This window comes from Neospora caninum, chromosome XI, assembly GCF_000208865.1.
Source record: "Neospora caninum Liverpool complete genome, chromosome XI".
Taxonomy (NCBI): Eukaryota; Apicomplexa; class Conoidasida; order Eucoccidiorida; family Sarcocystidae; genus Neospora; species Neospora caninum.
The window spans coordinates 1,384,896-1,411,811 of record NC_018397.1 but is presented as its reverse complement, the minus strand read 5'-3'; the positions used below and the strand labels follow the sequence as shown (position 1 = coordinate 1,411,811).

Here is a 26,916-nt window from a genome sequence, read left to right as displayed (position 1 = left end):
GAGAGGAAGAAGAGAGGAACAGGCAGAGAAAACCGATGTTACCGACGACGCAGTCCAGAACAGGGAAACAAAGCACGGAAAAGTGAGTGGAAGGAACGGGAAAGGCGACAACGGGAGAGACACGAGCGAGCGGGAGATTTGGCGAGAAAGAAGCGAAGAGCGGAAACCGACAGAAGAGAGCAAGGCAAGGCAGGCAGGCCGAGAGGGAGAGAGAGAATCGAACTCAGTGCCCGCAGAAACACGAGATCGCAGAGGACCGGATCTGGGGACTTCCTGACAACAGAGAACCCCGCCTTCAACAACCCCCCACAGACGCGCGAGCGCGCACACCCGACCTCTCCAGAAGATGTGTGAAGGGAGGGAACGGACGAGTATATCGTAACTTCCTTCGCGAGTGTGCTTGCGTTTGAGCCTGTAAAAAAAGGTAAATGCATGTGTCGGACTGTGCGGCGTTGCTGTCCCTGCTGCGGATGCAAGTCGCGAAAGCGAGGAGCTGTAGAAAGAAATGAAGAACAGGTGGGTCGGTTTGCTGGTCAACAGAGGAGAAAAAACCCGTTGAGTGCTCTGAGAGAAGCTGGAGACAGGAGCGCAGACTGGAGAGAAGGAGACACGAAGAAAAAAAAGACCAAGTGAGAGAGGAGATTCACTGGGTGTGCTCGACGCGCGTGTCTGGTTCGGGCTTCTCCTTGGAAAGGGCCGTGCTGAGGAGAAGGACCGAAAACAAACAAGAAGAATCAGACGCATGCAAAATATAAAAAATAAAGAATCCGCTTTTCTTCCAGTCGAGAGCTTCCCGCGCGTTTTGCTGCACTGCTTCTGAAAATGAACTTTTCGAGGAAAAAACCGAGTCTGCATGCATGCCTTTTTGTGATGCGAAACGCATGTGCAACTCGCCAGCAGCTTAGCTTCAGGAGTCGAAAATTCGACAGAACTGGAAGATGTCTCTTCTAACTGTCTTGTCTAATATTTTGTCTCAAGAAACTTCGACATTTCTCTGCAACCTCTTGCGCGTCCTGCCGAGACCGCGCAAGGTAGCATCGCGACTTCCGTGAAAATTTACACCCTACAAGCAAGTCCGGCTTTTTTCCTGCGGTGCTTTCCGCCTTCCAATCCCAAAGTCGGGGGGTGACTTTTCGCCGATCTTCTCTCCGCTTTCTCACCTGGACGAAAGAGACAGAGAAACCGGTGTAGGCCTCCACATTCCCTACATAAACACACATGTATATCCACGTGTATGCATACATATACGTATATATTCATTCATGTGTGTAGTTCCCTCTCCGCCTACCTCCCTTCTCCTGTCTCTGTTTTCGCCTCTCACGTCCTTCCTCGTTGTCTCTCTGTTCGTCTGTTTGCATCTATCTAAATCCCTATCTCTTTCTTTCCCTCTCTTCCTCTCTCACTCTTTCTTTCTCTCTCTACCTCTCTCACTCTTTCTTTCCCTCTCTACCTCTCTCACTCTTTCTTTCCCTCTCTTCCTCTCTCACTCTTTCTTTCCCTCTCTTCCTCTCTCACTCTTCCTTCCCCTCTCTTCCTCTCTCACTCTTTCTTTCCCTCTCTTCCTCTCTCACTCTTTCTTCCCCTCTCTTCCTCTCTCAGTCTTTCTTTCTCTCTCTCTTCCTTTCCCACTGTTTTTCTCTCTTCCTTCCTCTATCTCACTTTCTCTCGATCGCTCTCTCGGTCAATGTCGCTCTCTCTTTCTTCCCCTCCCTCTTCCTTCTCACTTCCTCTCTCAGCCCCGCTTTCTTGCTCGCCTCCTTGTGTTGTTGTGTTCTCTCTTCACTTTTACCCTCTCTCTTTCTCTTTCCCTGTGCTCTCGTTGCTGCCCACGGAGCCACAGATACGCACCGTTTTGCGCATAAAGATGAGCAGCGTGTACATGCGACGTGAGAAGGCGCCGCAGAAGGCAGCTTTTCGAGGACAGGACTGTCTTCCCTTCTGGTGTGACTTGCGTGCGGATGTGCGTTTCAGGACCGGAGCGGAGAAGACGCCGTCAGAACGATGACGCGTAGCGATAGCCTTGCGGCCGCCCTCGCTGAGGCCGCAGACCCATTCGCCCCTGATTCGCTGAAAGAGGCACGAGCGCGAATGACCGAACGAGACAGCGAGGAGACAGAGACGCTTCCGGACGACAGCGGACAGCAAGAAGAGCTGTCCTGGGCGGAAGCTCTGGACATGCTGGTAGGGACCAACCCGCGGCAAGTCTGGAAGACGGTGAACTACTGCATCCCCGTCCTCCTGCTCATTGCGCTCTTCCTCCTCTACCTCACCTGGAACGACAGCGAGTTGGTATGGCTCGTGAGCGGCTTCATCGCCCTTCTTCTCGCCTTCGCAGTAGCGCTCAACTGGTAAGAAAGAGTAGGGCTCACCACACGCTACAGCCACGACCTGCCTCGTTCGCTACACGCCGTGGGCTCTGTGCGCGCTCTGCCTAAAGACTTCCCTCGCGTTCTTCCGCCTCCTTTCTCTGCCTGGTTTCCCGCCGCAGCAAAAGGCCGTCTCGCGCTCTCGAAAACCCTCTTTCACTTTTGGGGTCGTCCTCCCTCCCAGTTGGACGCGTACATCCCTTTCCACATACATACCAGGATGACACAGGCAAACATATATATATATATATATATATATATATACGTGCATGCGCTTGCATGCATAAGCATAAACCTTACATTTACTTTTCTATCGATATATATATATATATACATATACACACATATATATACATATATATGTATACACATATGTACATAAGTCTACTCATAATACATATTGATGTATCAGCGGATGCACATACATACAACACCCTTTGCCTGCACAGATATATGCATGCATACGCGTGTCGCTGCGCACAATGGATAGTTGCATGTGCATGTGTTTGATGAGCTCTGTGGTGTCTGTTGGGTGTCGCAGGACATTGTGTCAAGTTTTTTTGCCATCTGACGAAGGCGAAGAAGGCAGCCGGGAGAGTCTCCACAAGAAACAAAACTGACACTGGAGGAGCACGGGGCGAGCATTCCTGGCAGGTGTGCCAGCAACCCTGGCGCGGAACTCTCTTTTTCAGCCCCTCTGTGTTCGGCTTTTTTCTTTCTTTTCCCGTCCTGTGGTCCTTGCTTTCTGCTCTCTTCGGTTGGCCGTTCTACTTTTGTCTTCATCGTTCTTCGTACAGGGTTGCTTCAAGAAGCGGGGAGGGAACCCGTCCAAGAAGCGGAGGTAAAAGACCCAACGGCGTTTCTGTTTGGCATGCATGCTGAGCGTCGAGAGAACGGATTTCGGAGTCCAAACTGGCAACAGAGGAGCAAACTGATGCAGGCGTTTCCCTCTTTTGGGGGGGATGATAAGCGCGCGTTGAGCTGGTGGCGCGACAAAGACATTGCCTTCTGGAATTCGCCGCCTTTTTCAAGGAACTCAGGCCGACGGAAGAAAAGCGAGAGGCGAGAGGAGCACGAAACGTGTGACAGCGTTTCTCGCTCCTCTTTGCACATGCAAGAACAGAAGTTAACCGGAACTCTACAGAGCGAAAGCCGAACAGATCCCAGTCAGCAGGCGTCTTCCTAATTTCCTGGAGAGACCGCAAGAAGCGGCGTGGGAGGAACACGCGTGGGGCTTTCAAAGGAGAGGATATTCCGTGCTTTTGGCAAGTGTCGATGCGGGCAACGGTGCATGGGTGGAGAGGAAGATCGCCTGTCACTTTTCGCTACACGAAGTCGTGAGTGTATAGCTCTGTGTGTTTTCGCGCGCAACGCTTTCTGTTCGTCTCTGTTTGCCTCGGGCAGAAGGAGAGCACTTACATGTATCGGTATGCATTTTGTGGGCTTTTTTGTGCCGTGGACGTGGTCACACATCGAAGCCGACACGGGCACAAAAACCTAGGGAAAAGGATGCAAACAGGTGGACCTTCAAGCGCGGTATTTTGAACGAGTGCGGTTATGTTCCGGAAACGGTCGTCTTGCCTATGCAGAGGATGCGTGCAGGGGAGAGAAAAGAAAATAGTCAGCGTCGACGGGGTGGCGTCTCGTCGACTTCCAACGGAGTTCAGAGTCTCGCTGGCGGCTTTCTGCATATGCGCGCCAGGAACCCGCGAAACCACACCACTCGCTCCTCCTGCGGGGAGTCGACAGGGGGGGAAAGCTCCTCGCTTCGGTCAAGATGGAGCGTTTTGCAGCTGGAGAAAAAGACTTCCATAGAGGAACAGGCAGTTCGTTCTGCTGGCGTACTGCGCTCGCAACACTCTCTCCACACGTGGTCAATTTCTGCCTGAGCACCTGATGGCGCATTTCGTGCTTTGAATGAGCTCGCACGAGATTAGTTCGCACGTGACATTCTTCCGATAAACCCGCGATTACCTGGCCGTCTGTGCCTTCCGTTTCAAAGGCACGCAAACACTTCCCCATTCGCAGGCGCCTCTCTTTGCGCTCCTCTGCCTAGAGCCGCCTGAGCCATGGCCGTGGGAATGTCGTGCGTCTGTAGCATGGCGCCGTTCCAAATCGCCTGGACGCGTAACTCTTCACGCACCGTGCGTCTGGTGGAGAAGTTTAGCGCGAACTTGATTCCTGCGACGGCTACTGGGCTTTTGCCGGCGATCTCCCGAGCAAGGGCAATTGCTTTCTGCCGCATTTCCTCCCTGCTTTCAAAAAGCGCGCTCAACAGCCCCTCCCGGCGAGCCTCTTCCGCGCCAACCCGTCGACCGGTGAAGCAAATTTCTCTCGCCCACGCGTCGTTTCCGACAATTCGAGGGAGGCGCTGGAGCGTACCCACGTCTGCAGCGAGGCCGAGGTCCACCTCTTTCACAGAAAACCAGGCTTCTTCACTGGCAACGCGAATGTCGCAGGAACAGACCAGATCCACGCCCGCGCCCACGCACGGTCCGCCTACACACGCAATCACAGGTTTGCTGCATTCCTCGACAGCCGAAAAACAGTCTTGCAAGGCCGTGACGTAGCGCCGCAGATGCGCCGCCTTTCTCGCGCAGTCAGGATCCGTCGCGTCAGGATCTTCTCCAGAGATCGGGCTGTCGACGGCAAGTCGCGCCTTGCTGGGTTGCTCGGGATTCTCCACAGGCGACGCGCTTGTGCGGCGCGGAAGAACAGGTGAAGAAATGATCTGTCCAGCAAATGCAAGGTCGATGCCCGCAGTGAAGACCGACCCAGCCGCGGTGATGATCACACATCGGCACGAAGACAGGCGGTCTAACAAGTCAAAGCATTCACGCAGTTCGGTCCAGAATTCGTGGTCAAAAGCATTCCGTTGTTGCGGGCGGTTCAAACAAACCTCATACACGAAAGAGAGCTTTGGCGCCCCGGCCGGAGAACCATCGGAAAAGGCCAAACGGTCAACTTTCAGAGTTCGAAAACTCGCGAGTCGCTTTTCCATTTTTGGGTCTGTCTTGCGTCTGTGGAGGCGAGCGGTACCTCTGGTGAAAACGCACAGACTCAACTTCGCCAATTTCAGTGCGTGTGTGTGGCGGATTCACGGCATTCAAACCCTCGACGGAAAAGAGGCACACCAGCTCAGCGTGAAAAAGTTCTCCAAAAAACTGTGTCGTGCGGTCGAGAACCTGTTCGGCATGAAGGCCAACGAAAACCGAAAAAAATTGCTAAACCTAGAGGTTATCTCCGATGACACACTGCACACCAGAGGTGTTCAAAAAGCAGTGTGCGTAAGTTGAGCAAAGGGGGAAACTGCGCAGTTGACACCCAAAGACGCGAAAAATCCCCCTTGGTGCCTTCAACGCCCTAGTCCCGACCGTCTGAGTTGGGTTTTTCTTCAGGTTCTGCACGAATCGATCGGAGTGAATCGACTGCCGCTGTACGCGCCACCGTGGACGGTTCAGAGCTCCGCTTTTTCCTCTCGAAAGCCTGTCACGAGCACACCTCTACATCCCTCACGGGAAGCGAGGATGGCAGCCCTGTTCAGGGCACTATTTGTTGCCACGAAATACTCTGTCACGCTCCCCGAGGGAGGATCGCAACGCCGAGTCTCTTTCGGCATTCCGAATTGCAATATGGCGTGGCGCTATATGGGCTTTCTATCTCCCCGCTGTCTATTTGCCCGCAGATACTGCACAGGTGCGCCTCGAACGATGTCTAAAAACTGGAGTCACAGCTCTGTCGACCTTTAGGCTTTGTGTCTTGCCTCCCATGCTTTTTCTGCTGTGGATTGAGTGTATCTATGCGTCTTCCAACGCTCTCCGGATTCGCTCGCCTGCATGCACTTCCGGGCTGTTCATTCTTCCATCTCAACCTTCTCTCGAACTGCCGAAAACTTTCGAACCGGAAGCAGTCTAATCCTTGCACAGTTTCCCGGCTCGCAGCCGCTCTCGTCATCAACTAGGGACACTTTCGTTCAACAAAAAACTCAGTCTTCGCGGTTCTCGTGATGGCAGAGACTGCGAAAAAACGAAAGGGTATGGGTATTTAGAAGTGCACAGAATCAGCGCTTAAACAGCGCCAATTTCGAGGCACGCAGAATCCACCTGTCGAAATCGCTTCGCCGCCTCTCTGTGACCTCCAGAATCCTGAAAAGTTTGAGGAGACAGAGTCCAAAGAGACAAACATATACATAGATATAGATATAGAGATATAGAGATATAGAGATGTAGAGATATAGAGATAGATATACAGAGCCACGTGTGGAGAAATGTTCGGCAAAGCGATCAGAAATCTGTGTGTGCCCGATAAGCCAGCAGTAAAGGAGGAGCGGCATACGAGAGAAGGATTCCTACGACAGAGCAAAATGCTTCCGCTTCCTCTGAGACAAAAATCCCGCCTGAGGCCAAGGTTCGTCCTCCTGTTCCTCTGTCCCGGAAAACCCGGAGGGAAAACAGACAAACTGTATCCGTATACACGATCCTTCGTACAACGCACACACAGCCCTCGCTGCTGAGCTTGCATTCATGCAAACAATAAGCATGCATGCATGCAGATGTAGAATATTCCCGCGCATGTCGCAGGCGTGGGTGTCGGTAGTATCCGTGTGTGGACATTTGTACATGTGAGCACGCATTCCCTCGACTTGGAAATCCATCGAGACTTGAGAGTCGACAACGAACAGAAGACATCCGGCGCGCAATGTGCGTCCTGTGCTGGCCTTCTTTTTTCGTCCGTTTTCTCGCGTCGTTCTCTCCGGGATTTCCGTCGCCAAGCGAGAAGTCGTTCGCGGCCGTGGACTTCTTCTTTAAAAACCGAAAGGCCCGTGATTCGAAGGCGACGGTGTGCACGCTTTATCCAGCAAAAAAGACAGATAAAAACGAAGCCTGAAAGGCAGCGTCAACGACGGCGCCTGTCTCCGCTCTCCCTCGTCCTTGTTTGCGCCTTTTTTTCCGCCTCTCCGTCGCGCTAGAGCCAAACGCGCAAACCGGCTCTTGGTCCCGCCCAAAACCCTCCAAAGCAGAGAAGAACTGAAAAAAACGCCCCTGTCTCTCTCGAGCTTCTCGTTCCGGAGACACCCGAACGAAACTCTACTGAGACGCAGCCCCAGCCCCTTTGTCCCCCGTGTCGCCGCCTGCCTCACTGGACGCTGCCTCGGCCGAGACAGTCCCCGACGCTTTCTCGGAGGCCTCTCTCGGGTTTGTCAAACCAATCGATTCCTCTGTGATCGCGTCTTCCTGTTTCCCCTGCAGAGGCAAAAGATTTGAAAATCCACAGACGAGCACCACGGCCTGGCGGAAAAAAACCTGACGCCTGACTTCCAAGAGAAACAACGAAGCACACCTACAGAGAGAAAGAAAGAGAGAACGCAGAGTGAAGAGCTGGCGACCAGGAAACACTCAGAAAAAGACACTCAGTCCGCACGTCAACTCGGCTCTATCTGGATCTTCCGTCGTTGCCTCTCGCTTTTTTTCCGATGACCGGTCGACAGGTGTTTGCGGAAGCGCGTGTACAAGCCTGTGGAGAGATCCGCATTCTCCAGCAGAGCGAGGCGTGTCGAGGCAACCCGCGGAAACCGGAACTCAGAGCTTACCGTGCAATCTGCCGCGAAGTCGGTTTGCTTGCAACACTTGAAACCCCACTTTTGCGTTGCCATGTTGTACCAGGATCCGAAGACACTCGTGTGGTTTCCCACGTATGCATCTTCCTCGTACTTGGACTTGATCAAGACGCGGTTTCGGCCCTTTGCGATGCTGCAAAAAACCAGAGACTCCACACAGAAAATCGCATGCACTCTCAGTCCCCGCACAAACGGTCTCTCTTCTGCGCTTTCCCCTCCCTGGAAAAAAACTTAGACATCAGATACACATCCGCATGTCCCCCCTGTCCCGCGCCGCCCATGTTTAACGCGGGGGTGTCTGTCCACCTTCTCGCCGCCTGTCGCGGGATCGCCACACAGACTGTTTCTCCCGCGAGACTTCCCAGAGAACTGTGCCTCCGTACTTTCCGTCTCGAGAGTACTCGACGTAGACTTCCGTCTGGGCCAAGAGCATTCGCGGATCCGCATTCAAATGCTCCTTCCCGCCGTATTTGTTCAACAGCGCGTTCTTCTTCTCCTCCTCCAACTCCTGCGCACAAACAAAACGCGCAAACAACTCAACAAGGGCGTGAAACGGACGCCCCATGAAACGCCCACGCAAACAAAGTGCACACAAATCAAGCCAGCCATACCCCCTAGTTGCCACTCTCCGGACAATGCTCTCCATCCCTCTTTCGCAACGCATACCTACATGTAAATGTCTCATGCTATGGGGATAGACTTACACACGTACAGACAGATATACATATATATATATATATATATATACGTATGTATACATATGTATCTGCATGCATGCGTAGCATATATATATATATATATATATACATATATAGATATACATACATATATAGATATATGCACATATAAAGATATACATCTATATGCATATTTAAGCATGGATAAGCAGAGCGTGAAACTATCTCTATATGGAGACACGACGGGTATACGAGGAGCAACTTTTATGAGTTCCACAGTTTGACTCGAAGCCAGGCAGACGAGCAGAGAGGAAGTCACCCACTTTCTTTCTGTCGATATGTTCCTGGTACAATTTCTCCAGCTGCGTGGGCTGCGCGTTAAAGTGGACTTGTGCGCCGTGTTTGTACGCTTCCCAGGCGAAGAGCTGAAAACACAAAGTTTGCGAGGGACGAGGGTTCCTTAGAAAGGAAACGACACGCATGCGCGCCACCAGGGAACAAAGTCTTCTCGGACATCGCAGCGCGTCGACGCCGTTTGTCGACGCAATCCGAGAGACAAGATGTTTCAGCCGAGGCAAAAGGCAAACCCTCGACTTGTGTCCACTCAAAATCCACCCCAGACACCTGGTCCACCTATTCACACCCACATGCATATATATATATATATATATATATATATATATATAATCGGAGGCGGAAACAAGTGCATGAACAGGTATCCCCATTTACGTATTTGAAGATTTCCATGAAGAGATCCGTTTCGGAAGCAGATCGCCTGCGCTGCGCTGAGTGACAGGGAAAGAGCGAATGCGTCTCTCCCTCCATTCGTTGCTTTTCTCCGTTTCGGTTTACCCTCTTCTCCTTTCTCCCTTTTTCATGCGTTCTCTTTCTTTCTCTTTCTCTCGTTCTTCCCGGTATCTTCCTCGCTTGATTTACCTGCAGCTTCTGCGCCTTGAGGACGTCTCCGGTTTCTCTAGCGCAGTTGTCGCCCTTGAACAACGCTTGGTCTTCTTCCTTCAAGTGCTCGAAAGGGTTCCCGCGCATGCTTCGGCTTTTCGGGTCGTAGAAGGCGCTGTTGATGTCGAGGTTCAGCAGATACTTCGCGGTGTCTTCGCGAATGCGCAGGTTCTTCGTGTTGATGCGAAACCGGTCGTCACTGCAGGCAACCGGCGCCGAGGTCTGGTCAAAGTCGTGTTGCTTCACGTCTTCGTCTGAGGAGTCGTCGTCGCTGTCCGAGTCGCTGTCGCTTGTTCCACTGTCCTCGCCTTCCTTGTGCTCAGACCCGCTATCGTTCGAGTCTGCCTCCTCGCCGTCTCTGCCTGCCTTCTTCCCGCCAGATTTCTTGCCGTCGTTCCCCTCCGAGGCCTTCTTCCCTTTCTCGCCTCGTCGTTTCTTGCCTTTCATCGTCAGGATTTGCTTCTCGAGTTCGAGCGCCTTTCTGCGTTTGCGTTCGATCTCGGCGAGTTCGTACGCGCGCACCACCCACTTGTACTCGCTCGGATCGTACCCGGCGTATCTGTCGCGCTTGCCGTCGTAGGACAGCTTCAAGTCCTCAAAGATCTCCTCGTCGTCGCACAAATTCGCGTTCGTGAACTTTGCCTTCTTGCTGCGCGGCCGCTCCACGCACTCCTTCTCAGTGTGCGTCTTTGCGCCGCAGTTCGCGCATGCCCCCTTCTCGAACTTTGTCTTTCTGACGCCCGCTCCCACTCGCTTCTTCCCGCGCTCGTACCATACGGTGATGTCTTCCTTGTCAGCTGGGACGAAACGCTGATGCTTCAGCCCCGGTTTCTGCTGATTCAGGTACCACGGCGCCTTGCTGATGTACTGCGGAATGTGTGGGTTGATGGCGTTGCCTTCCTCGTCCTTCTCCGGCTCCGCAGTCCCCGCCTTCCGCGCCTCCTCTAGCTCCTTCGCCTTCCGCGCGTCTTCGCGCGACGTGAACGACGACGGGACACTCGCCATCTTGAAAAAAAAGAGAAAGAAAAGGAAGCGAAGAGCGACAGAAGCGGAAAAGAAGGGAAGGAGGAAAAGAAGAGGCGGAAAGGAAGACGACGAGCAAAAGAAGAGAAAGGAAGAGAAGGAAAGGAAGAGAAGGGAAGAGAAGGAAAGGAAGAGAAGGAAAGGAAGAGAAGGAAAGGAAGAGAAGGAAAGGAAGAGAAGGAAAGGAAGAGAAGGAAAGGAAGAGAAGGAAAGGAAGAGAAGGAAAGGAAGAGAAGGAAAAGAAGAGAAGAAGGGAAAGAGAGGTGGGGAAGGAAGGGTGGAGAGAGTCGCCTGCGAGGCGAAGGGGTGAATGCGCCTGTTCCTGGGTAAAAGGGAAACTTTAGAAAGCTAAAGGCGTAAAGAGGAGATGAGTCAAAGACGCTGCCTCGCGTTGTCTCGACAACCGCGGGAGGCCTCGGAGAAGCTAGGGAAGTGCGCGCAGAAAACCCGAGAGGAAACGGAACGGTCTCTGGAGCTCGGACCTCCAGGGAAAGAATGACAAAACGCAAAGGAAGCCGAGAAAGAGAAGGCGTAGGAACCGCGGAAACGCCCTGGAAAGAACTTTGTTTTTCTGTGAACGGACGAGGCGGCGGGTTGGAAAGCAGCAGCCCTCCAACGCCTCCGTCCACGAAAAACAAGAATCCACCGGTGGAGGAAACACGCGCGCGACGGAGAGAAGACTGACGCAGTGAATAAGCTAAAGAAATCCCTGAATTCCCGCAAAAGCGGCGGACTGTCGTGATGTTCCACCGACGTTTTTCGCCCATCGCTCTTTCTACCTTGCTCATGGCGGGTTCCTTTTCCGAGGCCTGCGCGCATGCGCGCGGCGGCCGAATCTCCGCCTGTTTGCCGCGCGTTGAGAAAACAGTTTGTCTCTCAAGCAGCATCCCTCGTTTTCGAGGAGGCGGGATTTTAGTCTGAATTTTTCGTCGTTCTTTGGGCAACGAAGAAGAAGGCGACTCCCTCGCCAGAGAGGCAAGGCCGCTAGGCGGGCGTCGTGCAGTCCCGTTGTGTCACGAGTAACGGTTCCGTTTCTCCGCAAAGTATCATCGATGGTATATTCATGTATCTCTAGATACCTATTATTCTTTGCATCGATGTGCATATGCACAGACCCGTGCATCTACTGCACATGCCAGGCACCTAAGGTAGTTAGGAGTGTACAGACAATGTCTCACCTTGAAGAGACATACATATAACAGATACATGTGTGTATATATATGTATAGGTATAATATATGCGCATGTAAACATGTGTACAAAGGTAAGGACAGTTCGACGTCTCTGACCCTGTCTGTACAGCTGTCTGGAAAGTTATCCGCAGGCGCCACGGTGTGCCCAGAGACTGAGGAGACGGGACCCGGGATAGAATCCAGCGATCGCAGTTGGAACGCAGAAACTGATTCTGTAAGCGCAGAAATTTCCTGAGACTCAAAGAAGTTAAGCTCTTATGCGCCAAGCTGTACGCAGTTCAGCAGAGACGTCACACGGACTCAGCTGTGTCGCTCCTGACAGCCCCTGAACGCATCTCATGATTGATCTGGAAAATAAACTCACCACTTTTTTACACACATGTCGATTCATCTAAAGATTTTTGACAGAGACACACATACGTTGATCGAGGCCCCCGCGCCGGAAATACGTCTACGTGTACATGTGAATTCATACCCATTCGTCCAAGCAGAAACCTATATGCATATATATATGTATGTATACATATATATATATATATATACATGTATATGTATATGGATGTGTGCATGTGAAGATTGCCGCCCTACATGGCTTTTCGACGCTGCCCTCGGTGCCGTTTTCGGTGGATGTGTGGCGAGTCTGTGCGAGATTTCTGCGGTTCCGCCGCTGAATTGAGGATCCGCAGCAGCCGCTCGGGAGCGCAGTTTGTCCCCGAAAGGCCGCGTTTTTCTAGCTGGCCCCTTCGCTGTGCGAGACTCAGCGCAGACAGGTGGGTTTAGATGCTTCTGTGAGCCACGGCTCGCCAGAGCACTTGCGTTTGAGAGCTCTGGAAAGCATGCATTTTTTCCCTTCGTCAACGGCGGCAAAACACAGTCATGCGTTCCAACAGACATGCATGTCTCGGACAGATATTTGGACTTTTCCCTCGCACGTCTCTCCAGCGCCACGCTCAACAGTCGGAGTTGTCAACCCGCCGAGAGAAGCACAGGAGCCGCAGAGACTCAGATGCACGTACAGAAAAGCACACGGGTGCGCATGCCAGTGGAGAGAGAAAGCAGGTTCAGCAGGGGCGTGCGTGTAGATGCAAACGCGCGCACAGGCGTACAGAGAGACGGCGAAGGGGAAGAGGAAACGAGGAGAAAAACAAAAGAGCCAGAGGCGACAAAAAAGGTGAAAGTATCCGCGAGAGACTCACACACGCGCCTACGTGAAGAGCAGAACGGTCGGTGCCCGAAAAAGCTGCGCATCTCTCGCCTTTCTCTCGGAAAACCGTCCGAAACTCCCTGTCCCGTAAAGCTGCTTGACGCAGGGGCGCATGCATTACACCACACTGGGGTGATACCTGTGCACCGAGTTGAATGCGTCCCGACGCGTGTTTCCATCACATCTATCTCTTCTCTCCCTGTGGACATGTACTACACGTCCTGTGTTGCTCGGAGCCGTTGTGTTGCCTGAGAGGAGGCTCTGTAAATCCTCTCAGGCAACTCCTGCATTCTCCGTTTAGGGACTCAACCCTCTACACCATAAAACGCCGTCTCCACACACACACACACACATTCGCGTACGTCCCCGCGACCTTGAAAAGTAGACGGCTTCTCTATTGTTCGTCTCGCTCTTCCTCTTCTTGCTGCCGGTCTTTGCTGTCCCCGTTTCTTTTTAAACAAAGGCGACGCCTTCATATTTGCTTTCATGTGGAAAAGGGATGTCGGGAAGGAGCACTCGCCCAGTGATGTCGAAGATCGTTACGAAAGACTGCTGCACATCCTGCGACGAATCTTCCAGCGACTTCACCGCCAAAATCACCTACACGAGCAAACGCATGCACATACGCACACGCGGCCAGAAACTGCGCATGCATACACACATATGGCAAGCGACCGAGAAAGAGAGCGCAATGACGGGGTTCCCCGAGAAACAGAAATGCGCTCGAATTTGGGGGGGGAAACGCTCTGCGCCAGTTCCCTTGTTCCACTTTACTACCCTTTACAAACACGTGGACGGATACATATATATATATATATATATATATGGCGGCCAAAAGAAAGTTCGATACGTGGATAGAGATAGAGAGATATGATGTGTATACACTTGGGCACGGATTCGGAGGGAGAAAAACAGGGGGAGCAGTCGATCCGTGTATCTGAAGTCCCGCGAAAGGTTTCCCGTTTCACGTTCAGTTGAAAACGATGCCTTTAATGCCTTTACGCTGATCTGTCAATCCCTACATTTACACATGCATCTGCATGTGGAGAAACCTCTCTCTGTGTGTAAACATGCATGCAGATTTCCCAGGACTCTCGGCCAGCGCCTTACTTTGTCTCCAGTTCCTGGGACGAATTTGAAAGAGGAGAAGCCTTTTCGAGGGTCGATGGGGGGAGGCGTTTGAATGTCCACTACGTCGATGTTTGTAAAATCCTCGCTACAGAGAAGCAATTTGTTGCTGCCGCGACGCTGAACAAATCAACACACGCGCTTCTTAGCCTAACCACCCAATCAGAATGCTTGCCCCTAGCGGAAAGGTACAAAAATCACCAATAAATATAAACATATATATGTATATGTATATGTACGCCCCTGCATATCCGTGTCACTCGATCTACGTGCATTTATACAACTGCATACAGGCATGTGCATATTTAGAAATATATGCTCGCGTTTTCTTCCATAATTTGTGTCTACAGATGTTGAAGTCATAGGATTTGGAAAGGGGGGAAAGAAATGTGAAGAGCAGTAGGCAGGCCTCGCAGGCAGAGAAGACGCACCTCATCTTTAACGTCGTCGTACGGCTCCTCGCTCACCCGCCTGGGAAGCACAACCCACCTGAGCAACACACCAGCCCGAAAGACAGTATCCAGCAAAACTGCACAAACATGACCCACATACATACACACATATTGCATATGTATATATATATATATATATGGCCACATGAAAAACCGCGCCTGCTCATATATATATATATATATGCAAACGTTGAATAACATGGTAGATAATCGCACATTCCTTTGTTCCTGGTCATCGCTATCTGCCTAGCCATATGCAAACATAAAGTATAAAATATGTGTACACCTGCATATGCAACAAAAGCGTATATGCATATAAGTACAGAAAGTTTTACGGGTCTGTTACCGGTTTAAAGCGTCGCTCCAGTTGATGGCTTCATGTATGACATAGCCTGGATGTTCTATGCCTAAAGCCCTGAGACAGCACCCGCACAGGCGTGCGCATGCATGAAATAGCTGACACAGCGAGGCACGCCGCGATGTGTAACGTCGACAGGGGGTCACAGAAGACTGTGGGCTGTCCATGTTTTTCTTCCTCTCACGTCCACGCGCCGACAAAATCGCGTCCTTCACGGATTCTGCTCACGTGTCCAACTTCATCCACACATCCGCTGGCTCGTAACTAATCCCTAGTTTTGTTGGGGACTTCCTATTTACAGTGCACCGAGAAACACAGAGCGACCGAGAGACACAAGGCAGGAGGTACAGCAGGTACAACATCAATGGGGATGTCCATATTCATACTTGCATGTATATATATATATATATACATATATATATATATATATATATATATACGGCCAGTTTTTTCATTTAGAACAAGTTCCTGCGCGGCCTCTCCCCGCTCAGTCGACGGCGAGCGTGCGGTCGAGGAAAAAAGAGGAACTGGCGAGGGAGTGGCCGGAGACTCACTTCTTCATCAACTCGTAGACGCCCGCCCAGTCTTCTCTCGAGATTCTTCCTTCGCCATCGATGATCACCACCCACGTGTTGTGGCGATGCAAAACATTTCCGCTGTTGTCTGGAAGGAAAGGCGGCCCAGGAGACAAGCACGCGTGACTGCCTGGCTGAAGGCCACGGGGAACGAGAACTGACGGCTCCAGAAGAGAAGACAACGCTTGCCTCAAAGAAAGGTGAAAGCTGTCTGCTCTGGCACGTACACCGGCGAACAGACGCATCTTCTGTCACCTCTCGGACAACTACGTACGCACGTGCCCACACCACATGCACATACCACATGCACATCTACCTATAAATAGATATATATATATATATATATATGTATGGGCCGACACACAACGATGTGTACATGCTTCACGACAGAGGCATTCCTGTAGTCATTCCCGCACGCATTCGGAGATTGTCATTGTCAGCACATATCCCCGTGAAAGGGTATGTTTGCCACGAAAATGTTGACGCGTCCAGGTCGAATGGGAGAGAGAGGGATCGGCCTGCGGGAGAGAGTGGAGACATGCCTGTGTATTCTTTCCCGAAGGAACCGACGTAGAGTTTTTCGTGTTTGACGGTTGCCCATTCGATTTTCATGCCCTTGTCGCTGGATACTCCATCTCCCTCCACCAACAGCCACTTGGGGACGAGGTGATTGTTTTTTAAGTTGAAGCGGTAGATGATTCCGGTGCGGTCATCGAAAGTCAGGAGTTCGCCGTTGAACACAACCAGTTCAGACAGCTCCATGCCCCGTCCGCCGACGTTATGACTCCCGTACAGCACGTCGAAGCCGTCTGGCGAGAAGGCAAAGTCGAACTCCGTCTCTCCACTCCAGTCCGTCTCCGCGCTTCCGGCCCGAGAAGAATTCAGGGAAGACGCGGCCTGCCGGGCGGAGGCGCCGCCGCCCCGTCTGTACAGCTGGCCCTTGATCGCGTAGCTCTTGAAGAGAAGTTCCCCGGACTTCCCCGAGGCGTCGACGCGACTCTGCACGTCGAGATCTGCGATAAACACGACCGCGCAGGGGCGCTCGGCCGAGCCGCAGGTGCCTGGCACCGTGACAAAGTCCGTGGGCCGACCGCGACTTTCTCGGCCGCGCGCCCCGTCGTTCGGGCCTTCTGGTGCGAGGCGTGCGTCTCGCGCGTCCCGGCCGTGCTTGCGTTCTCCGTTCCCCGGCGGAAAGGCGGCGCCCCTGCCTCTCAGACGGTCAGCGTGGAGTTTGAGAGACGTTTCGCCCCTCGAGATCAATTCCCGGCTGCCTTCAGGTCTTCCTTCCGGGACGCGAGGATCGCCGAGCCTCCCCGCTCCGCCGTTCTGCGCTTCTGCGCCATCTGGAAGGCTGTGTCTTCTCTCGGGCGTCGGTCCGTCGCGCGCCTTTTCTCGCTCCGTTCTTTCTCTCACGGCCTCGCGGGGCCTCTGAGTTGCTCCTTCCGGAGCGAAAAACTGCCCGCGGGGCGGAACAGCCGCATCGTTCTGGACGCTCGGTTGCGCCAGGCGCGTGAGCGTCCAGGAACTGGACAAGAGGAGGAGAATGACGACGATCAGGAGACACAGAAAGGGGCGAGAAGGCAGAGCAGAAAAAAGGGAGGTCGGTAAGAGGGAGGCTGGGCGGTACGAAGACAGCGAGAGCATGAGGAAGCAGGAGAGGGGGAAAACGCGAGGCGATCCAGGAGTCTTTGTTCCTCTTTTGCCGCCTGCAGGCATCTTCTCACGTCGCGTTTTCGACGAGAGAAACGCGTTCTGCACGAGGTCGACACCCGAGGCCGGGGAGGGAGTCTTCGCCTCGAGAGAAAGACTGGCACTTCTCAGAGGCTTGAACGGGCTCTGACATAGCCTTGCGAGGCGTCTCGGTTGCAGGCTGCAGGAGGCAGTTCCATGAAGGTAGCGCATCGCTCTCGAGAAATGGGAGGAGTTGAAAATGTGCAGGAAACGACTGGAAACGAGGGGGGTGCGTATAGCAAGTCAGGAACCGCGCAGAACGGCGGAGAGCGCGCCAAGCAAAACCACAAGGAAACAAAACAGGGAGCGGTCTGAGCGGAAGTCGTCCGTCGGGAAAGCGGACTGGGCGGAAAACCACGACGAAGGAAACCTTGACAAAACAGCAAACCGGAAAAGGAGTAAAGCAATGCATGAATGTGCCGTTGCACTGTTGCTCTGACCCACGGCGATGTCTTCCGCAACTTTTCGCGTCAAACACGCTGGTAACAGTCGCACAAGCGCGGAGGGTCACCGGGGACTTCCGCGCGTTCACAAAGGAGGACGTTTTCGGAGGACCGCGTCGCCTTTCGTCCAAAACTCCTCTGAACTCTGCAGAAAACGTCCTCAACAAACAGCGCCTGCGGTCCACGACAGCCGACCAGACCCTCCCCCTCCGAAATCGAAGTCGCTGCGCGGTGAAAGACGAAACGGTGAAACGACCGAACGGCCGTGCAGTTGTGCGTACCTCCGAGCTTCCGACAGCAAAAAAGGCGTTTGCCAAAGATTTCAGGAGAGAGCGGGTAGTGCGTGTGAAGCAACGAGACGTGGGCACTCCGACTGGTAGCCTTCCTCGGGACACCGACATCACGATTTTAGATCGGCTGGTACAGAATATCCAACCTACCACACTGGGTGATCTCCCAAACTCTATCTATGTATTCCTGCAGAGCGGTCTTTGGTGGCCAATCTATGATTCTAGCCACGGGTTGCATCTCTATCTTAGGTTCCCTAGTGTGCGCTTGCAAAAAAGGCCGAAGGGGCCAGCACGCTACGCGCTCCAATTAAGGCAATGACGTACTCACGACGATAGCGATTCAGCTGAGGAAATGGAGGTACTAGCGCGACTTCCTACACCTCGCTACGGGATCACGTCCACCGGGCCTCGCGCTGGCCGCGCACGGAGGAAATCCGGTGCGTGCTCTGGAACAATCTCTATATAGACGTACATATATATATATATATATATATACATACATATATATGTATATATATATATGTATATACATATATATATATATATATATATATATGTGAAAGTGTCTCCATGCCCATGTATACGCAGGTGTATATATAGTTGTTGAAGTGCATGTATATCACAGAAGCAAGACGACATACACATGAAAACGCAGTATGTTTGGCGCTGGGAAGGGGGGAGCTCGGCGTGTTCGCGTCTCGAGAGTCGTGTAGCTAGCTGCACACATTAGAGCCCCCACGACACGCTTACGTGCCTATGTAAATTAACCCAGCATATGAAGGAAAGGATGATGTGTAGTCTTGCATCTATGGCAGTCGCTCGTGTGGTCGATCAGGTGAGAGTGGCGTCGCAGCTGTCTGTGTTGTTTGAGTGGTCCTCCCAGTTTCGCTTCAGTTTGCCTTTCACAGGCCGAACGCCCGTGCGTTTTCTTCTGTACGGACAAGAGACATGTTACTCTAGGATCGTTCCTTTAAAACTCGCGCAACGACGTGCGAACCGCCACACACGGTCTTTCACAGGGCCTTTTTGTCGACAAGAGCCACCGTGTAGTGCTGAAGATGCGATTTTCTCTTTGCAAAGATGCGTGTGGTTGCTTGGCAGATGCCACACCACTCGAATGCCGATCATCTTTCTATCGAGGCAAATGCCGCAGGGGACGCGCCGAGGGCGAAGGGACCTAGACGAGAGACTCACGTGCACGGAAAAACTCTTGCAAAGATGGGTCTTTTCTGCGCTGATCATACCCCGTGATGTCGCTTCTACCTCGCTCAGTGTCTTGTAGGCAGGTCCAGACGGCGATCGGCTAAGGCGCCACCCTAACTCGGCGTTCGCGTAGCCTTTCAGTGGCAAGAGACTGATTCCCTCGTGTTTGCACGGCGACAGCCCGGCCTTCCATCTGAGATCTTTGTTTTGCGTGGATCAAAGTATCCACGGGTTCGGCGACTCCCGCTGGATTCACAGCCCTCTTGACAAGAGAAAGCTTTTCAGGAGTGCCTGCTCGCACATGCTCCTCGCAAAGTTGCCATGACATGAACAAATTCTTCAGAGACAACCGAAACATAAAGAAAGACCCTCCACAGAACGCGCACGCCGCGCAACTGGTTCTCGACGCTGCGGCATCGAAGCCGAAAGAGCATGCGTAGGGGGGGCCATCTTCAATCAAGGGATACGCGCATGTGTTTAGAACAGATGTGAACGAGAACAGAGTTCTCTATGAACGTAGATATGTCGGTATAAACGTGTACAGACGCGCGCACACGTGAACACTGCGTCCAGTGTACAAAAGGTCACAGGCATACACACGGGTTAGGAACAGCAAGGTATCTCTGTCTCCAAAGACATGTAGCATGTGCCTCCGTGCGAGCGTCTAATACAGAAATGCATGCAAGCACCTCGCCTGGCCTCTGATGACACAAATGCTGGGAATAGCGCATGCAGTTTTTGTTGCCCGCTACCTTCGCTGCATGCGTAGCGCGTACAGCATCTGTAGGCTCTGTATATACGCCTGCACACTTACTCGGATGCATGCGCTCGGTCTGTACACCCGTCGCTTTCTCATCCACCGCACTCGGCACAACGCACACTCAACGCACACAAACACCTCCATTCGCGCTTCGCCTCTCCGTTGTCGATTCCTTGTGTGGACTCAGATGCATATGTATATCCACAGACCATATCTATACAAATGCCCGTTCATATATATATATATATATATATGTGGAGAGAAGGACACTGCAGCAGGTTATGCCTTCAAGTGGAGACGGCCAGCATGTAGCGTGCCTGTCGGCGCAAGCTGAGTTTCATCTGTGGCAACTCTCTTTTTCCGCCGTCTCGCTACTGTTTCTCGCGTCGTCCGGTGCTGCGTCGGGAGTCCCAACTGAAGCAGTTCCACCGGAGCACGAAGACAAAGACGAGGACCGCCGCGTGTGGTGTCTCCTCGCGAGACGGTCTCGAAGGATCGCCGCTGCCACTGAAGGGCGCCACTGGACTGGGAGGCGACAGTCCGCTTCCCAAGTCACCCCGAAAGACGTCAGAAGATCTGCAGCCTGCACGGAGCGGAACGGACGCGAAACACACGTCGCCCACGCCGTCTCTCGCGAAAAAACGATCCCCGCTCCCCACGCATCAAAGAACGGAACGCAGAATCCGCACACTGAGGTCTCCAACAGCGCACACTAGAGACTCGAAACAAAAATGCACACGTAGAACACAAAACATAAACATATATATATATATATATATATATTCGTGCGCTGTAGCAGAGATCAGTGTATCCAATAAGTATATATATATACATATATATATATATCCTGAATCGGGGGTGAATCTTCTCGTATAGAGAGAGACCCGCTTGTCGAGGACGGCGAAGTGCCTAAGAAGCATCTTCGGAAAGCACGAAGCGACAAATGTGTTTCGTGCGTGAACGGAAAGGCCAGGCGAAGGAACGCGGCTCACCTTCCAGCATCCAGGCATCGGCTTATCGACGGGTTTCTGCATGCACAAGAAAACCGTCGAAACAAGCATTCTCTCTTCGCCCTCTAGCGACTCGACGAAGATAAAGCAATCACTTCCCATTTTCCCTTCTAATACTACCCTACACATATATACATACATATGCCTCAAAATCTGCAGACATGCGCTGATGTATCAGCATCAACATCTACACATACCTATGTATGCATATATATACATATATATAGATATACATATGAATGAATCAACTCTCTATCTGTGTATATTGGACGTTTGTCCCTCCTGTGGCAACCCGCGCGGGAGATTGCGGTTTCTGTGCGTCTGTGGAGGGTTCGTTTTTTCTGCGTAGAGTGTTCGGAAGCAAAGTACCTGGTCGTGAGCGTCAGTCTGGGACGTTCGGAGGGGCGCGGGGGCGGCGAGGGGGAAGGAATAGAATGCGTCGATGTTGGGTCGGTTTCCTCCGTACTTTGCCTCGAGTTGCGAAGGCGGGATGAGTTTCAGGAGTTGCTGGCTGAGCTCAGGGGAGTCCTTCCCCTTGTCGACCTTGAAGGTCGCGACTTTCGCTTGTTGGACGTCGGTCAGGAAGCCCTTGGCGATGTTCCAGAGTCCGTTGATGAGTCGCGAGTTGTGCAGGACAAACATTTTCCGGAGGCGAAACGGGTACTGGAGCGTGAGCGTCTGGACCAGCGTCTGGAGGCACGAGTACGGAAGCGACCAGAGGGAGACTTCGCGCAGGTCCAGGAGCACCACGCAAGTCTCGACTTTCCCCGGGACCATGAGATACCGCAGACCCCACTCGAAAACGAAGATCAGCAGGCGGAGAAACCGACTGAGCTCGAGAAGCGGCGCGTCCAAACGCTGGAGGTTCAGAACCAGCACGGGCCGCATCGCCACGTCGCGCCCGCACCAGTACAGCAAGCCCTTTCGCAAGTCTTCCGCGAGGCTCGGCTCCGCGTCGGAAAGCGGAAACATGTCTCGGCGGAACGCCACCATTTTCGCCACGTGCTCCGCCGCCGCCTTCGCCAGCTGCTGAGCCTCGTCCTCTTCTTCTTTTTCGGTCATCCCCGAGTCCAGAAACCGCCCGTTGGTGTCCTGCGCCGCGCCCGCGTGCCCCGTCCACGCGTCGCTCTCGTCCTTCTCGCCCTTCTCGTCCTTTTCGCCCCCCAGAAAGGCCACGTGATTCCTGGATTTCGCTCCTGCAGCGCTCGCCGCAGCCTCGCCGTTCGCGGCCCCGCCAGGCGTGCAGAGAAACGCAGCCCCTGTCGAGAGGCTTCCTTTCGGCTTCGAACTGCCTTCGTCTGGCGGCCCCGGCGGCGCAAACTTCCTGCTCTGTCCCCGATAAATCAGCCACAAAACGCGAAGCAGAACAGGCTCCAAGGCGACCGGGTACGGCCCGGCCGCGTCTTCACGTTTTCTTCCCTTCTGGCCGTGCGCGCTCCTGCTCGCCTGTCTCTCGCGTTCCCTCTCTGCCTCGTGCGCCTCAGCTTGGCGGAGCAGAGACTCGAAATCCTCGCTGGCCTCGCCCGCCACTCCGGCACTGCCTGCGAAAAGGATCCGAAGACGCATGACGAAACCTACAGACCGCGCCCGCGACCAGGCGCACTCTCTCTTCGTTCGGTTCGGCTCTCCAAACGGTTGACCCGCGTCTCCTCTACCCCTCCCTTTTGAGCTTTCCAATTGAGTGAATCCATCTAGTTTACTCAGCTGTCTGATCTGCCAATCTCATCTCTCTTTGGTCCATCACGTCGATTTCTGGCTTACCCGGTTGCCCCTCCGCAGACGGGGCGCCTGCGTCGCCACGCGAGGCGTCCTCGCGTTTCTGCGCCGCGTTCTCCGAGCCGTCTCTCCCGCTGGTCTCGCAGAGCGGCCGAAACTGCTTCTTCAGCAGGCCGTGGAGAGCGTCGATCCACCGTTGTTCGCGCCGCGACAGGGGTACGTGGAGGAAGATTTGACGCAGACGCAGGGGGTGTCCGTCGGCCCTGGGAAACCGAAGGTGTGTATGCGAGGACGAAGGGGTGAAGAGGAGCGCATCGAGCGGCAGAGCGAACGGCGGCGGCTCCACAGACACGAGAATCGGCGGCGGCAGCCCGAGGAGCGCAGTGTGGAGTTTCTCGAACGCCTCCTGTTTCCGGCGCCAGAGAAGAGGCGCCTCGCCCCCCGGGCCATCCGTTTCGGGAGGGAGAATGAGAGGAAGCAGGCACTCGCCGGACGGCAAGGCAGCGAGAACCCCTGCCGGGCTTTGCATGCGCGGACCATAGGAATTCGCTCGAGGGACAGTCTCCGCGTTTCGGTCCTTCGCCTCTGCCCCGGCCTGCTCAGAAGCGCTCGGGTATGCGCTGCGCGTCGAACTCGCCGGCACAGCCCGAGAGTGTCTCTCTTCATCTTCGCGTGCTGTCGCTGCGCAGCGCTCGTCGCCCCGGCCGTGCGCGCAAAACGTACGGCGGTAGACATCCAGGAGGCGCTGCACGGCGTGGAAAGCCTTCTCTGCCTCAACCGGCTCTTTGCCGGCGCCTAGACGGGGCGCAAACGACGCCCCGGAGGCTCCACCCTCTGCTGTCGCCTCTCCATGCTCGTCGTCCGCTCGGCCAAACGAACGCGCGGGCGAAGCCTCTTGCGGCATCTGGGGCATGACGGTCGACAACACAAGGATGAAGCAGAGAGCAAGGAGCACGTGAAACAGAACGACAAGAATTGGCAGAACAACAGTAAAGAAATTGAACACAAGGAGGGCCAGCACCACCACTGGGCCCATAGGTGTCGACACCGACAAGAGCGAAAAGCGAGGGATCCGACGAGAGGAGACAACGGAGACACAGAGGATGAACGCGCTGTGCGACGGAAGAGGAGGAGGGAAGTGCCGGGAGAGAGGAACAACCGGGGAGGCGAAGGACGGCGCGGCTACTTCTTAAGAAAAAAGTTTTCCCTCGGACGAGGAACTGCTGTTTCTCGTCTTCCGGGATTCGATAGCACGATGACAAGACAGAGACCAATTCTGTGGACTACGTTTCTCAACCGTTGCTCGCAAGATTCTTGGCATACGGAAAGCAAAAGACTTCGCGTTCAAACGGCCAGAACATTTACAGAACAGGATCCTCTCTCCTTCCCCTTCCTGATAACAGGGCAGAGGAGCAACGGAAATGGCGCCCGCGACTACGTTGTCTGGCTTCGGGTACGCCGGCGGGAGGTTCGGATTCGGTGCGCGCGTGCCTGTTTTTGAGATTCGAAAGCGAACGGATGAGCAATGAACAATTACCTCTCCCCCTCACAACGGGATGAGGGAAAACGACTGGAGAGGTCGCATCTGAACGTGGGGCTGCGCGGCGCGCAGAACACTCGACACCAGTCACAGGCTCCCACCTCCCCCGCAGGAACGCAAAAAGACGAAAATCTCGGGAAACTCGACAAGCTGTGCAATGTGCACGCTCGCCTCTGCGTCCCCGCTTCACGCGGCAAATGAGAAAGCGGGAAGTCGATGCCAAAAACCAGTCTCCGACCCCTCAAAAGCGACAGCTGGACCCTCTGCTTCGTGAAAAAACCCAAAACACCTTGGAGGTGTATATACACACGAGTATATACGTGTGTGTGTGTGTAAAACGCACGATCTATACGGACCTATGTGAGCATCGATATCCCTGTGCAGATGCACGCATATGCATGTTCCGCGAGAGTTTTTGGGAAGCGCACAAAAACACGCACATGAAGCGGGGCGAGACGAACGGAAAGCCGGTGTCCTGCTCTCGCTTGTTCGATCCTCTAATGAGAAAAAACACCGTGAAGTGGAAAAAAGGAAAAAAACGCTGTGGCCTGTTCTTGGACCCAGGAATGCCGTGCGACAAGCGAGAACACTTTTTGGTCACCCACGAAGAAAAGTTTCCACGCGCCGAGCAGCCAGCATGCGCCAGCAAAGGACACACACAACGCGAAGGTGAGAGGACAGGAATTTCAAGGGCGTCTGCCGCAAAACGGGGTTCCTGAGGAGTCCATAAGAGCGCGAAAACGCACAGGAAGTCGGTCGAAGCGTCACTATCACAAAACCAAGACTAAAGGGATTTCTGGAAGTAGCAGCGTGCCGTCCACAGTTCTGTTTCCAACGCCGTGTGGCCAGCACAGTGTGTTCGACACAGCGAGTAGATACAAACTGGTAGCGAACGGATTCCTTTGGTTCGATGCTCCACTCGTTTTTCCGTGGAGTTCTGCAAAGGACCAGAGGCCTGTCGAGTCGCTCAAGGAGATTTGATCATGTGTATGATTTCAGGCACGTAAAGGTGCTCAGGGTCTAGCAGTCGGGCAATCTCGAGCCTCATATTCAGAGACAATTTGAGGAAGAGAAACGCGTTGCCGAGATGAAGCGTTTTCGGCATTCCTCGTGTGGGCTGGGAGACCTTGAATCGCCCCTCCGCAGAGGGGAACAGCGTGATTGTCTTCACTGGGGGTCACTTCTTCTGGGGGTGCGGATAGCCTAGAGAAGTGAGCGGCACACAGAAACAGAGAAGAGGTATGCCTTCTTTTTCAGAGGCCAGCAAAAATCTCTGCCAGTAGCTGTGGACGTGAGTGGCTACAACGGGAACAAGACGACGAATCCTCTCGCTATGCTGCTGAAGACAACTGGCGTCAGAGCGCTTTGCCAAACCTGCGGGATGGCCAGGGTTGAGATAAATGCTGATCCACCTTTTTGTCACTCCTCCTTACACGTGAAGGATGGGTGAAGTTCACATCTGGCGCAGATGTTCACACGCTGCAGAAACCGAAAGATAAACGCTTGAAAAAATATGGAAGGCAACCTTGATCTAGTCTAAGGCGCATCTTTAAAGAGGCGCCGACATTGTGAGGCGTGTTTCAAGGTTCGATTACCAAGCATTCGGGAAGGCTCCTTTGTTCGTGGCGCGAAGAGCGGATGACACTGCGCAACAGCGACAGAAGGGAATGTCCTCATATCTCCTCCGGTGACACCAGACTCCCAGTCCTCAAGCGTGTGCTTTGCATGTGCTTGCTTGTGTACACCCTTGACACTAAAGATTTCGAAAGAAGCAAAAAGAGATCCTCCTGATGTACCGTACCATGTCGACTGATCGTGGAGAAAGCTTCTCCGAGGAGTGCGACAAACTGCACGCCCAGTCTCTCTTACGACCTTTCGTGTCCCAGTCAGTCTATGCGAGGTGTAATCAAGAGGCTCGGGCCTCAAACCCTCATCAGGGAGTCTGACAGGAGTGGGCTGAGAAGAATGCACATGATCAACTTCTAGACGCCAGCCATCATGTGATGTGCTCACACTACGGAGCATAGGATAGAGAGTCGCACACGGGCGGCTCCGCAGAAGGCTGATCGACAAACAGAACCCAAACGTGTCGTGCTGTTCCATGACCCAACAGCTACTGCGGTGGAATGAGAACCAAGTGTCGCGGAAACGCGTTTATCCAAGTCCTCGTTGGACTGGGCGGATGACTACGTGACCCTGCAGGTGCCATGAAGACGCTGCAAGAGCCCACAGGATATGTGCTTGTCAGCTCTTCCACCCCCAGAGACACGGCTGTATTAAGGAAACAGAGGCTGGCAAAACCAAGTTTCTGCTCTTACCGATATATATACATACATAGCTGTTCATCTATTGGGTCAGAGGGCGAAGGTTGTGGCGGCCAAAACTGAAGACCCATTCGATAAAATGAAGCGCGCCCCACAGGATACGTCCCCGATACCAGCGACGACCGTTTCCCGCGACCGAGCTGAACAGGTGACCTGTGGAGCGATTCGCAAACTCCGAGGAACAACATTGTACTTTCACATGGCTGATAAACTGCACTTTTCTTGCGGGCATTCATGAATATATATGAATGCAGTTTTGATCTTTCGCATGTTCCACGGCTCGGTGGGACCAGATGATGCATAATTCCACGGCGTTTTGCGTGCCGAAACGGCACATTTCGTGAAATCAC

The 26,916-nt window shown here is 53.4% G+C and overlaps 5 protein-coding genes across 5 annotated transcripts; 1 reads left to right on the top strand and 4 right to left on the bottom strand.

Annotated features, from left to right (window-relative positions):
• Positions 1–505: 505 nt before the first annotated feature.
• Positions 506–2,986, top strand: NCLIV_054890 (conserved hypothetical protein; the record flags this gene model as incomplete). Its single annotated transcript, XM_003885043.1, has 3 exons — positions 506–520; positions 1,972–2,348; positions 2,908–2,986. 3 exons carry the CDS (start codon positions 506–508, stop codon positions 2,984–2,986), a joined length of 471 nt encoding a protein of 156 aa, XP_003885092.1.
• Positions 2,987–4,362: 1,376 nt separating this feature from the next.
• On the bottom strand, positions 4,363–5,367 carry NCLIV_054880 (Short chain enoyl-CoA hydratase,related; the record flags this gene model as incomplete). The annotated part of the gene is made up of 1 exon (XM_003885042.1): positions 4,363–5,367. The coding sequence occupies one exon, from the start codon at positions 5,365–5,367 to the stop codon at positions 4,363–4,365; it is 1,005 nt and encodes a 334-aa protein (XP_003885091.1).
• Positions 5,368–7,453: 2,086 nt separating this feature from the next.
• Positions 7,454–10,622, bottom strand: NCLIV_054870 (hypothetical protein; the record flags this gene model as incomplete). Its single annotated transcript, XM_003885041.1, has 5 exons — positions 7,454–7,609; positions 7,957–8,116; positions 8,367–8,491; positions 8,984–9,085; positions 9,597–10,622. The coding sequence occupies 5 exons, from the start codon at positions 10,620–10,622 to the stop codon at positions 7,454–7,456; spliced, it is 1,569 nt and encodes a 522-aa protein (XP_003885090.1).
• A 2,867-nt stretch (positions 10,623–13,489) lies between these two features.
• NCLIV_054860 (putative apyrase) lies at positions 13,490–17,265 on the bottom strand (the record flags this gene model as incomplete). Its single annotated transcript, XM_003885040.1, has 5 exons — positions 13,490–13,636; positions 14,147–14,284; positions 14,596–14,653; positions 15,529–15,683; positions 16,120–17,265. The coding sequence occupies 5 exons, from the start codon at positions 17,263–17,265 to the stop codon at positions 13,490–13,492; spliced, it is 1,644 nt and encodes a 547-aa protein (XP_003885089.1).
• A 3,048-nt stretch (positions 17,266–20,313) lies between these two features.
• On the bottom strand, positions 20,314–23,738 carry NCLIV_054850 (putative CRAL/TRIO domain-containing protein; the record flags this gene model as incomplete). The annotated part of the gene is made up of 4 exons (XM_003885039.1): positions 20,314–20,559; positions 20,969–21,004; positions 21,356–22,527; positions 22,748–23,738. The coding sequence occupies 4 exons, from the start codon at positions 23,736–23,738 to the stop codon at positions 20,314–20,316; spliced, it is 2,445 nt and encodes an 814-aa protein (XP_003885088.1).
• Between the last annotated feature and the right edge of the window lie 3,178 nt (positions 23,739–26,916).